At 45.8% G+C, this 13,160-nt stretch overlaps 1 protein-coding gene across 2 annotated transcripts; it reads left to right on the top strand.

Annotated features, from left to right (window-relative positions):
• Positions 1 to 245: 245 nt before the first annotated feature.
• On the top strand, positions 246 to 12,937 carry LOC311238984 (annexin A13-like). Of its 2 annotated transcripts, none has more exons than XM_084327199.1 (11): positions 246 to 377; positions 1,332 to 1,407; positions 1,608 to 1,702; positions 1,957 to 2,124; positions 3,254 to 3,287; positions 4,000 to 4,079; positions 7,007 to 7,075; positions 9,985 to 10,086; positions 10,174 to 10,249; positions 11,033 to 11,145; positions 11,284 to 12,937. In XM_084327199.1, exons 1-11 carry the CDS (start codon positions 363 to 365, stop codon positions 11,401 to 11,403), a joined length of 948 nt encoding a protein of 315 aa, XP_084183325.1. In that variant the 5' UTR covers positions 246 to 362; the 3' UTR covers positions 11,404 to 12,937. The 2 variants fall into 2 exon arrangements, with proteins under 2 accessions (XP_084183325.1, XP_084183324.1); XM_084327198.1 differs by having other exon boundaries at positions 1,954 to 2,124.
• The last annotated feature ends 223 nt before the right edge of the window (positions 12,938 to 13,160 follow it).

Below are 13,160 nucleotides of genomic sequence, written 5' to 3'. Positions count from 1 at the left end.
GTCTGAATGAGCTAAATCAAATTGACAAGGTTAATGAATGGAGACAAGGTTTACAATGTTGATGGGTTACTTATTTTCAAAGTAGGTCGGTCAGCATCTGTTGAAATGATTGAAAAACGTACTCCTAAATAACAACTAGCGTGTGTTTGGAACATTTGATTTATACACATTATACACACCCACAACTCTCTCCTTTTCTATGAATAAGTAGTGACGTCAGCCATGCAGCAGCGGGCAGGGTAGTACCAGCGCCCCTCCCTTGGTTTGCTCGCAGTGCAACAACCCGTCAGAGGAGACAGACCGCTACTTTAAAATCACAACATCACACCGCAGCTTTCATTTGACATCATAACTGAAACATCATGGGAAACGTACAGGTAAGTTGGTTAGATTTGCGACAGAAGTAGGGCTAGGCTATGGGCTAAACTGTAGCAAAATGAAGAATGTGTGTTTTTGCCCAAGTTGGCCAAAAATCTACAATGAGATGGGCTATGTAAAGGGTTAAAGTTAGTTTAATGTTTACACAAAATCATTGCGCGGAACTTTATATATCACTTATCGGTTCAAAAGAAAAACTGCCATTGTGTGGTAGGCGGTGGCTATATTAAATATGATTTCGAACGTTTGAACCAAATAGTTATAGTCTAGTCTAGTCTACCTCAAGCAGGGTTTTTGCGCTGCACTGAGGTTAGGAAGGGGCTTCATGATCTAACGGTATGTCGACATTCTTGAAACGCTCTGCATTCGCTCAGACCAATAAGGCCGCATTGTATTCTGTGGAGGCGAGGAGAGGAGGCTGAGCTGGCAGGACTGGTTCAATAGCTGCCTGTCCCATGACTCAGCGGACTCGGACTACACCCTTTGGTGATTGATTGATTGAAAACTTTATTAACAGATTGCAGAATGGGTACAATACAGTACAGCTCAATACACACAATTGTTAAGGGGATGCAGACCAGAGAAAGACTTTCGTCTTGTTTACATCAGGGTCCCCCATTTTCAATTCATCAGGACATATATGACATACATGACATACAGATAGTCAGTACTGCTACATCTATACATTTATGACATACCAGATTTGCAAATGCAGTACTGTTTGTGATACAGAAGGAGTCAGGAAAAGGGAGTATATACATTTGACGTAGAAACTGTACAACGTGGCTGTGTGTAGGCTAGGCCTTCTGTAGAATCTCGAGGGATGACGTTGGACGCGTTCTAATATGTTAACTGAATATAGCCTACTTGTCTTATCATAAATACATAAGTTTGATTTTGTCACTCATTCATTTGATTTTTTATTGTTTATTATTACTCTCTCTATTATGTAGCCCACTCTGGTCCCGTATGAGGACTTTGACGTTACATCTGATATCAAAAACATCAGAAAAGCCTGCAAAGGTTTTGGTAAGTTTATGTATTTTTTTCCATCCCTTAGAAAATAAGTTGATAACAACTCTGTTTTGCACACACTACCTTTTAGAAGCTTAGCTGCCAGTGCTGCACACACTTTAGCAGGAAGATTATTAGGTCATTGATTTGCTGCTTTCAAATATTCTTCACTGGTGCTACATGTAAGTAAATCTGTTCTGTTATTATCATCCCAGGGACAGATGAGGAGGCCATCGTTGAGATCTTGGCCAATCGCTCTTCTGCTCAGCGTGTGGAGATCAAACAGGCCTACTTTGAAAAATATGATGATGTGAGTACCGGATGATGATGTCCCATAGGCCCACCCTGTACTGTATACACGTTAACCAGGTTTGACAGTGTGTTGGGTTTGACTTCATAGTTTGCAGTCACTTTTTTCATTCTAATTCTAACTAACGAGGCATTATCTGCACAAAGATCGATGATCTCTCTCTGTCTGTCTGTCCGTTTATACATCTACCAGTGACCAGGCCTGTCTGTCTATTTTGACAATGACCTACAGTGCATCCTCTGTTCCTTCAGGAGTTGGAGGAGGTGCTGAAAAAGGAGTTGACGGGTAGTTTTGAGAAAGCAGTCGTAGCCATGTTGGACCCTCCCCACATCTACTTTGCCAAAGAGTTGAGGAAAGCCATGAAGGGGGCGGGCACAGATGAAGCCGTCCTAGTGGAGATCCTCTGCACTGCCACCAATCAGGTTCGTCAGTACTAGCAGGAGACCGATATAACCAATGGGAATGATTCATGTGAAACCTAAAACCAATTAGGTCAATTGTTTACAGATTGGAGCAATTATGTGCAATCTAAAAACATTAGACTGAGACACTGATCAATATTTTGATATCCTTTTTCTTTTCTTTTCATTTTCTTTTTTTCCCTTTACAGTTTCTTTGTGTGTAATTTTGTTTGTCTGATTCTGTGCCACTGGCAAGACCACTCTTTGACATGTTTGACAAGAATACAAATACCTTGGTATTTGGATTGATGAAGGACTTGCATTTAAATATCATGTGGGCGTTCTCGCCAGTAAATTAAGGAAAAAGATTGGCTTTTTGTATAGAAATAGAGCCAACTTCCCTATGATTAGTAGAAAGAGAGTTGTTGAAGCAGTGTTCCTATCTGTTTTGGATTACGGAGATGTGATTTATAGACATGCAGCGGCTTCCACTCTTAAGCCCTTAGACTCTGTTTATCATTCAGCCATTAGATTTATCACCGGTGATAGTTATGGTACTCACCATTGTATCCTATATAATAAGGTTGGGTGGGCCTCTCTGGCAGAGAGACGTAAGTTGCATTGCAATCTTTTTATCTATAAAGCCATAATTAGAGATTGTCCAAATTATATTAGTTCTTTATTGGAATGGACCACTGGACCCTGTCGTACACGATCCAGTTTTTGGCTTACACTTAGAGTGCCTAGAGTTTGTACTGAACTTGGTAGATCTGCTTTTGGCTTTTTTACCCCTACATCATGGAATACCCTGCAGGAAACACTGAAACTAGACACTCTAGTGTCTATGGGTCGGTTTAGAACCTTAATGACCAATCAGGTCACCACAATATGTAATTGTTTTTAAATTATTACCTCTGTTTTAATTTTGAGCTATTTTATTCTTTTTAAAAGATTTTTTATTTAATTCTTTTTATGTATTTTAAAATGTGCTCTCAATTATTCTGATTGTCTGATGTCTTTATATTTATGTAAGATGTAAGTAACATCTCGACGGCACTGTAAATGAGTTTAATTACTCAGTGTATTATCGAGTATAAATAAAGATTGAATGAAATGTTCATGACGAACGGTATCTCTTTCCCCCCAACAGGACATTGCAAGTTACAAGGACGCATACGGCCATGGTAGGTGTTCTCATCCAGTGATTCAGAAGCACGGGACGATGTTGCTACCGATTTGCATTGGAAAGTGTGGTTATTTCATAGCCAACTCATGGGAAGGCAGAATGGTTTAAAATCGGTTTAGTTTTTTTTAGGGCGTGTCACAAGTGGAGATGAATCATTGTGTGTATTTTTTTTAAAACAGTCATCCTCTCCTCTTATTTTCCTGGTCTAATTTGAGACATGACATGATGTTATCCTTCCACAATCAAAGTATATCTCATCAAAGTTGTACTGGAAAACCGTCATTCTTGTAGCTGTTGGTGGAGTGAAATGCTTGTAACATTGTTCTGTATGTGGGTTCACATGGTATAAACACACAGTACGGCAAGACAGAACAGACATTCTCAACTGACACTGAGAACAAATCCACAGTGTCTGGAGAAGATTGCCTTATTGTTTATTTATATTTAGGTTTTATTTAATAGATGTCAGTTCCCTTTTTGATTCTAATTAATGTACAAATTACTAATAGTATGATGTACATACTGGTACAATACAATGAGAAAGAACAGCCATTGTCTTATTGACCTATCCCTTGATATTCCAATCGCAACTGTCTCTTCCCTCAGATATCCTAGGGAAGCAACAGGTGTGATTGGAGGATCAAGAAAAGAGGGCGGGGTTTGAGATGGGTCAATTACAACATACTGGACTCTTCTGTGTGTGACTTTAGTGCATGAACGTGACCTGGAGGCAGATATCGAGAGCGACACAAGTGGAGACGTGAGGAACCTGTTGATTGGTCTTCTACAGGTAAACACCAACTAAAATACTTTCACAGAACCACATAATGGATCCTCTGTTACACGCTACCCGTTGACAACACACTGTGTGAGAGATTAGACATCGCAAGGCAGAAGCTTCATGTGAACCAGTGGCTGGGAGTCTGGCCAATACCACAATCCTTCATAATCTACCATAATGATAACTTTGGCACATTTGACGGAGGCACTGAAACCCAGGTTCTACTGCAGGGCTATTGCACTATAGTCACACTGTAAATCCCATGTGGGACATCCCTTACAATCATGGTAAATATTATGTATCACCATGGTACCACTTTTGTTCTTAAATAATACCATACTAGAATCCAATTTTAAACCATGATTCCGATGATAATATCATGATATTTCCATTATTTCTTAAATTCTTGGTCACTACCATCATCATAGTGACCAGAAATGATGATACATTGTGGGGATTGGTTTGTGGCATGCTTTTCGGCCTCAGTGCCCTCTCTCTCTCGCTCTCTCGCTCTCGCTCTCTCTCTCTCTCTCATCATTCCCACCCTTGCCTACTTCCCCACTCCTTCCTTCCCTCAGACTGAAGGACACACACAATCAAGCCCTGGTGACTCATATCCTGCTGAATCTCCCGGCCCAACGAACATGTTCCAGATGACTGTTTACGCGTTGATTTATCTTTGTGGTACAGAGACTGACATTCCTGTCATGCAGTGGTTTCAGTCAGCATGCTGATCCTCCCTGCTGGCCCCCTAGAATGCAGCTTAAACCCCCTTAAACCCCAGGCATTTTCCCATAGATGGCCCATAGAAAATACACTGCTTAAAAAAAGCAGAAAAAAAAACACCCAGAGCTGTAATTTGGCAAAGTTGACTAGTACAAGCAGACAGCATCTATCGATCAGCTGGTGAAGTTGACTATTACAAGCAGACAGCATCTATCTATCAGCTGGTGAAGTTGACTAGTAGAGCAGACAGCATCTATCTATCAGCTGGTGAAGTTGACTAGTAGAGCAGACGGCATCTATCTTATCAGCTGGTGAAGTTGACTATTACAAGCAGACAGCATCTATCTATCAGCTGGTGAAGTTGACTAGTAGAGCAGACGGCATCTATCTTATCAGCTGGTGAAGTTGACTATTACAAGCAGACAGCATCTATCTATCAGCTGGTGAAGTTGACTAGTAGAGCAGACAGCATCTATCTATCAGCTGGTGAAGTTGACTATTACAAGCAGACAGCATCTATCTATCAGCTGGTGAAGTTGACTATTACAAGCAGACAGCATCTATCTATCAGCTGGTGAAGTTGACTAGTAGAGCAGACGGCATCTATCTTATCAGCTGGTGAAGTTGATTAGTTTAGCGGCACGGTGGTGTAGTGGTTAACACTGTCGCCTCACAGCTACATGTAGAAGGTCCAGGGTTCGATTCCCGCTTGGGGACCAGGTTTCCGCGTTGCCAGGTACCCAGGTGGGATATCTCCTGGGCCTTTCTGTGTGGAGTTTGCTTGTTCTCCCCGTGCTCGCAAGGGTTTCCCCCTCCCGATAAGATAAACCCAATGGAAAAAACATGCACAACAGATTGCCCTGATGAAGACGGACAGGAGCACTTGGATTGGTCCCCGGGGCGCGGCCCCACGCGGGATGGGTCAAGCGCAGAGACTCAATGTCATGTGTGTGTTCCTGCATGATGAATAAAGACTTCTTCAAAAGTCCAGTTTATTATTATAGTACGAGCAGACAGCATCTTACTATCTTATCAGCTGGTGAAGTTGACTAGTATGAACAGACTACATCTATCAGCTGGTGAAGTTGACTAGTAGAGCAGACAGCATCTATATCATTGATTGATTGATTGAAAAGTTTATTAACAGATTGCAGAATGGGTACAGTACAGTACAGCTCAATACATACAATTGTTAAGGGGATGCAGACCAGAGAAAGACTTTCGTCTTGTTTACATCAGGGTCCCCCATTTTCAATTCATCATAACATATATGACATACATGACATACAGATAGACAGTACTGCTACATCTATACATTTATGACATATCAGATTTGCAAATACAGTACTGTTTGTTTGTTTAACCTTTATTTACCCAGGGTAGGTTCGCTGAGCACAGATGCTCTTTTTCAGCTACGCCCTGCTTCACATTCACACAGTTCCATTCATACCTGGGAGCTGCCCAGTACAACCACAGTCTGACACCATTGGCCACTGAGCAACTCCACTGGAGCAGTTGGGGGTTAAGTGCCTTGCTCAAGGGCACTTCAGCGGCAGATTTTTCCTGCCGGTCCCGGGGATCGAACCGGCGACCTTCCGGTCACAAACCCGCTTCTCTAACCATTAGGCCACCGCTGCAGGGCTGTACATTGGAGGTGGGGGGGGGGGGGGGGGGGGGGGGGTTGGGTAGGGGGGACACACATTTTACACTGTACATTGGAATATTGACAAAGCCTTACTTGGTCATTTACTGTACAACTAGGTTAGGACATTTGTAGGGGCCAGTTTCGAATTGCAGTCTCACGTAGGTGTCGACTTCAGCTGGTGAAGTCGACTAGTAGAGCAGACATCATTTATCTGTCAGCTGGTGAAGTTGACTAGTAGAGCAGACATCTATCTATCAGCTGCGAGACACATACTGTACTGCACATGTTCTATGAGCCAGAGCACGATTGTTTACTGAACTTGCCTCTCAGGGCTTTGGTATATTTGTGTATGTGCTGGGTGAGCAACTTACGTTGAAATGGATGGGCAGACATTTTGCGACCCATCCTCCAGTTCACAAATAAATAATACATCAATGCTTCTATCTCGTTCTCTTCCTCTCTCTTTCCCACTCTCCCTTCCCCTCTTTCTCTCCTCCATCCCTCTCCCTAACCCCCCCCTTCTCCATGTCTCTCTCTCTCTCTCTCTCTCTCTCTCTTTCTCCAGGCCAGCAGGGATGAGGGCTATGAAGTGGATGAGAGTCAGGCAGAACAGGATGCTACAGCTCTGTTTGAGGTGAGCCTTCCATGTACACTTAAAATAACACGTCAACATTTTGGTAAATTAGCTTACCGTCTTCTCCAGGGGGAGACGAGAAGATGGATACCAGTTTTCTCTCTGTGCGTTCAGTAGAAAGCTATCTGGCTGCACGTTAGCCTAGCTTAGCACAATGAATGGAAGCAGACATGGCCGGTTAGCCTAGGCATTGTCCAACTAACACCTCTCCCAAAGGCTAACCGGCCATGTCCGCTTCCATTCATTGTGCTGTGCTAGGCTAACGTGCAGCCAGATAGCTTTCTACTGAACGCACAGAGAGGAGACTGGTATCCATCTTCTTGTCTCCCCCTGTTGGCGTGTTCCTTTAAACACCAAGGTGTCGCCCTGAAAGCTTCTTTATGCTTGGGAGGGTGACTTAACAACTGTCACTTGACAGAAAAGATGTAATTTGTCATTCATGTTTTGACGATGGTTTCTGTTGTCTCTATGGTAACGAAAGATGCCAAGTTCCGACTGTGTTTATTTATTTAGTTTATCTCATAACAACGTTCTGGAGGTGTGTGCGATATGAAAGAACAATGTCAAGCGACACACTTGTCCGTCAAAAATGCGTAATTCCTGTCAAGCGACAGTTGCCAAATGCTCCAAGCACCCTATCATAAATGAGCCTTACGTCTGTTTCAGTAGTTGGACTTACACCAATGACAACACAAGACACGTCGTACATTTAAACTATTAAATTATATTATTGATGTGCACGCGTGGCCGGGGGAAGAGTGCAGGTCTTGTAGAGGATGTGGTCGTTAAAGTGGCTTTGGTACGAGGCACAAACGCATGCCGCTGGGCAGCTGGCCCCTAGAGGGCACTACGGGTGGCCCGTACATGTGAAAGAAAGGGGAGCGAGGTGCATTAGTGAATGCAAACACAGCCGCGAGGCGCCAGCGTGTGTCCGCGGGGTGCCAGCGTGAGAGTGTGTGTCTGCGGGGTGAGAGTGTGTGTCCGCGGGGTGCCAGCGTGAGAGTGTGTGTCTGCGGGGTGAGAGCGTGTGTCCGCGGGCTGCCAGCGTGAGAGTGTGTGTCTGCGGGGTGAGAGTGTGTGTCTGCGGGGGGCCAGCATGAGTGTGTCTGCGGGGTGAGAGTGTGTGTCCGCGGGGTGCCAGCGTGAGAGTGTGTGTCTGCGGGGTGAGAGTGTGTGTCTGCGGGGGGCCAGCATGAGTGTGTGTCTGCGGGGTGAGAGCGTGTGTGTCCGCGGGGTGCCAGCGTGAGAGTGTGTGTCTGCGGGGTGAGAGTGTGTGTCTGCGGGGGGCCAGCATGAGTGTGTGTCTGCGGGGTGAGAGTGTGTGTCTGCGGGGTGAGAGTGTGTGTCTGCGGGGGGCCAGCATGAGTGTGTGTCTGCGGGGTGAGAGTGTGTGTCTGCGGGGTGAGAGTGTGTGTCTGCGGGGGGCCAGCATGAGTGTGTGTCTGCGGGGTGAGAGCGTGAGAGTGTGTGTCTGCGGGGGGCCAGCGTGAGAGTGTGTGTCTGCGGGGGGCCAGCATGAGTGTGTGTCTGCGGGGTGAGAGTGTGTGTCTGCGGGGGGCCAGCGTGAGAGCGTGTCCGCCAGGTGCCAGCGTGAGAGTGTGTGTCTGCGGGGTGACAGTGTGTGTCTGCGGGGTGAGAGCGTGTGTCTGCGGGGGGCCAGCATGAGTGTGTGTCTGCGGGGTGAGAGCGTGAGAGTGTGTGTCTGCGGGGGGCCAGCGTGAGAGTGTGTGTCTGCGGGGGGCCAGCATGAGTGTGTGTCTGCGGGGTGAGAGTGTGTGTCCGCCAGGTGCCAGCGTGAGAGTGTGTGTCTGCGGGGTGAGAGCGTGTGTCTGCGGGGGGCCAGCGTGAGAGCGTGTGTCTGCGGGGTGAGAGCGTGTGTCTGCGGGGGGCCAGCGTGAGAGCGTGTGTCTGCGGGGTGAGAGCGTGTGTGTGCCGGGTGCCAGCGTGAGAGCGTGTGTCCGCCGGGTGCCAGCGTGAGAGCATGTGTCCGCCAGGTGCCAGCGTGAGAGCGTGTGTCTGCCGGGTGCCAGCGTGAGAGCATGTGTCCGCCAGGTGCCAGCGTGAGAGCATGTGTCCGCCGGGTGCCAGCGTGAGAGCATGTGTCCGCCAGGTGCCAGCGTGAGAGCGTGTGTCCGCCGGGTGCCAGCGTGAGAGCATGTGTCCGCCAGGTGCCAGCGTGAGAGCGTGTGTCCGCCGGGTGCCAGCGTGAGAGCGTGTCCGCCGGGTGCCAGCGTGAGAGCGTGTCCGCCGGGTGCCAGCGTGAGAGCGTGTGTCCGCCGGGTGCCAGCGTGAGAGCATGTGTCCGCCGGGTGCCAGCGTGTGTCCGCCGGGTGCCAGCGTGAGAGCGTGTGTCCGCGGGGGGCCAGCGTGAGAGCGTGTGTCCGCCGGGTGCCAGCGTGAGAGCGTGTGTCCGCCGGGTGCCAGCGTGAGAGCGTGTGTCCGCGGGGGGCCAGCGTGAGAGCGTGTGTCCGCGGGGGGCCAGCGTGAGAGCGTGTGTCCGCGGGGGGCCAGCGTGAGAGCGTGTGTCCGCGGGGGGCCAGCGTGAGAGCGTGTGTCCGCGGGGGGCCAGCGTGAGAGCGTGTGTCCGCGGGCTGCCAGCGTGAGAGCGTGTGTCCGCCGCGTACCGAGGACATGCTTTGTGGGGGCGGAGTCCAGACCTGATGCGCAGAACAGGGAGTGAACGGCATGTAGATGGTTGATCATAGGGAGTGGCATAGGGGGAATCAAACAAAGTGATGGGGTCAGGAGGGATGCATAGTAGAATACAAGTGCTGATCTGATTTTTCCTTTCAAATCATGGGGATGTTTTTATGGCCATTTGACCTGAGCAGCCATTTTCTTGGCATTAACTACAAAATGTCCATATAACCTACCTTACATTGCGTCATGTGTGTGTGTGTGTGTGTCAGTCAGGAGAAGGCAGGTTTGGGACAGATGAGTCGACATTCACTGACATCCTGGCCCACAGAAACTACATGCAGCTTCAAGCCACCTTCAAGTTCTATGAGTCGGTAGGTACTGACCTCTTCTCACAATCAACAACGCGGCAAATTTGATATATATTTAAAATGTTTATTTTATATATTATTGTCCTACAGCTTTCAGGAACAGACATCATGGATGCCGTTGACAACGAGGCCACAGGAACCTTGAAGGAGTGCTACATCACTCTGGGTATGATGGACATATTGTTCACTCTATATCTACTCACACATAAGCCATTATTAATCTGTTTCTAAAGGCTCCCACATAGTCGGGTGGAACGTACACGGAACGGACTCTGCAGAGGTCCGCGCATACTCAAAGCGCAAAACTCAAAATTGTCTAGCCGTGCGGACGTCCGCGTCGCTCACTTGGTGTCACACAAAAGGCTGCTCGGCGTGTTGGTTGACATCGACCCGCATTAAATGTGACACCGATCTGCATTTTACTCTGAACACTCACTCTGTGCCAAGAGAGAGTAGGGCAGGATCATGGTTCTATGGGTAGGATTGGTCTGGTCAAACTTTGGCAGGTGGATGGCGCTAAATTTTGTTTTACTATCACTAATCGTTATACATTCCAATTCATATACATTTGGACCACGTCTTTTTTCATCGTCTGAAGAAACTTGAGAAGTTTGAATGGCTTTTCTAATTTTGAAATCTTGTAAATGGAGATGAACTAGACTCTTTATCGGTGGTCGACGCCGTGACAAGAAAGTGTAAATAGCGCGCAAGGATTGTGGGAAATGTAGTAAACTGGCATGAGAAATGTAGGACATTGGTATGCGGTGGTACGCTGGCTCGACTATGAAACCTCAAACAACTGCGGACATGCCGTGCAGAGTCCGGTCCGCTCACAGTACGCTCGACTATGTGCGAGCCTTAAGACGGGAAGAGCTGCATCTTTGAATATCTCAAGTGACATTATTAGGGATATAATCATGTTCCCTGGTGTGTGTGTGTGTCTCCATAGTGAGGTGTGCTAAGAACCCCCAGCTGTATTTCGCCCGGCGTCTGAATGCTGCCATGAAAGGAGCAGGAACTGATGAAGAGACTCTGATTCGCATCATTGTTAGCCGCTCTGAGGCAAGTGTGTGTGTGTGTCTCTGTGCCACTGTGTGCACGCACATCCACTCTTCTATAATTTCACATATCAGGATATACAGTATGTATTCTGCCACCACTGCCCCCTGACATGATTTTATCTCATAACTGAACCAACAGTTTGACCTGGAGACCGTGAAGGACATGTACCTGGAGAAGTACGACGTCACCCTGAAGGAAGCCCTGGACTCCGAGTGCGGAGGAGACTTCAAGCGCCTCCTACTGGCGATCCTGCACTAAAACCTCTGTCGCCTCCTCGTTCTATTCGCAAATAACCAAACCAAGTCTACCGCTCTCTCTCTCTCTTTCTCGCTTGTCTTTGTTCTGTCAATGTTACTCAACAGTTTCACTCACACAATTCAGACTAGTTCTTCCTACTTTGATCTCTTTGCCCCTTCTCTCTCAACGACAAACGGACAATAATTTCTGCAGCACGGTCCAAAAAGCGACTCACTCTGTTCATTATACTTTATAGAGTCTGTCTGTCACATGGGGAAACGTACAGGCTGTAATCTTTACAGTTTTGTTGTGGTCAGATAAAGGCCATTACAACATCAGTGGACATTTCACTCATACTCTTATGTTGTATCTTTTCTGACAGTATGCTGAAAGGATTGTGGAACTTAATCAACTGAGCTTAAAACGGAACAGTTATCAAAATGGCATTGTATTCTATTCACAAGTGGCAGCTTTGTGCATGCAGGCCTTTTCTTTGTATCAGCCATACTAAGTCTACAGCTAGCATATTCTGCATAACAAGCGCACATTTGCAATAGTTGCAAGCTTTTTGCCACGCCCCATTTAGCCAATTGACATGAACACATACATACACACCTATACATCCACGCACCTGACCTCCGTGCCCAACCTGTGGCCGCTAAAGGATGGGGCAATCTTTGTGGACCAAGCAACCGACGAGTGACTTATAGAGCTGCTGGTCGCAGTTAAAAACGCCATGTTTGCTGCTCTGGAACTCTTCTGTTGTGACTGTACAGCATTGTAGTTATTTGTATTTTCTCTATATGGCACTTTACTTTTTGTGAATGTATATCTTTTAATGTGCTTTGTTATGGCTTTAGTGTCACTTTTGTAATTGCCCGCAAAGATGCCTTGTACAAGATATTAGCAATGCAATTCCTTTCTCCCGCAATACTCGCCACTTAAGTGCAGAATAATCATATTTATAGCTCAGATATATCGTATTACAGAACAGATATACATAGAGTAATTACATTAGTACCCAGTATCAAAGAACACTCAAGTATGTGGTTTACAACTCTTATCGCTGGGATTTTTAACTTTTGCACCAGTGACTGACTGATCCAATACAGTCACATTTTAACCACAGCCACAGAACTGCCACCTTTCCAACATTTACATCTTTAACATACAATGATTGACAGTTTCTTTTTTCTATCGAAATTAAATAGGCATTTACTACTCATATTAGTGTTGATAATGTACTGATGTCTACTATATCAGCTCATAGTGTATTTATCGCTTTTTTTAGAGGGCAATAGAAGTTTGCACTAATATTGAATAGTAAAATATGCTAACTAACCTCTGAATATTTAAGTACAATCTGTAAACTGTACCTATTAAACAAACTCATGTTAAAAAAACTAAAGTATTTTACTTGAATTATATCTAACGTACATGTACAATAATTTATTGTATTGATACCAGATAACTGATTTGAAAATAGAAATCAAATCGTTGTTAATCCACAATAGTAATCCAAAAATATGTGGCATATGATAATAATAAATGATATCCAGCTAAAGCCAATGTGTCCAGTCATTCTTTATTTGTCCTCTGGGTGGCACCACCATATCACCAAGATCTTTCTTTTGCCCAGTTAGAAAATCCACATCTTAATAGACCTTGGGAGAGATAGAAGTTTAATTGAAGTGACCAGTCTGATCTATCACAATCATATTTTGTATGAGTAATAATTATAGTAAATTATAATTTGCATGATATTTAATAATTCTATG

The sequence above is a fragment of the Notolepis coatsorum genome (genome assembly GCF_963971535.1).
Source record: "Notolepis coatsorum genome assembly, chromosome: 13".
Classification (NCBI taxonomy): domain Eukaryota; kingdom Metazoa; phylum Chordata; class Actinopteri; order Aulopiformes; family Paralepididae; genus Notolepis; species Notolepis coatsorum.
The sequence above is the reverse complement of the archived record's forward strand: the minus strand, read 5'-3'. Positions and strand labels throughout refer to the sequence as shown.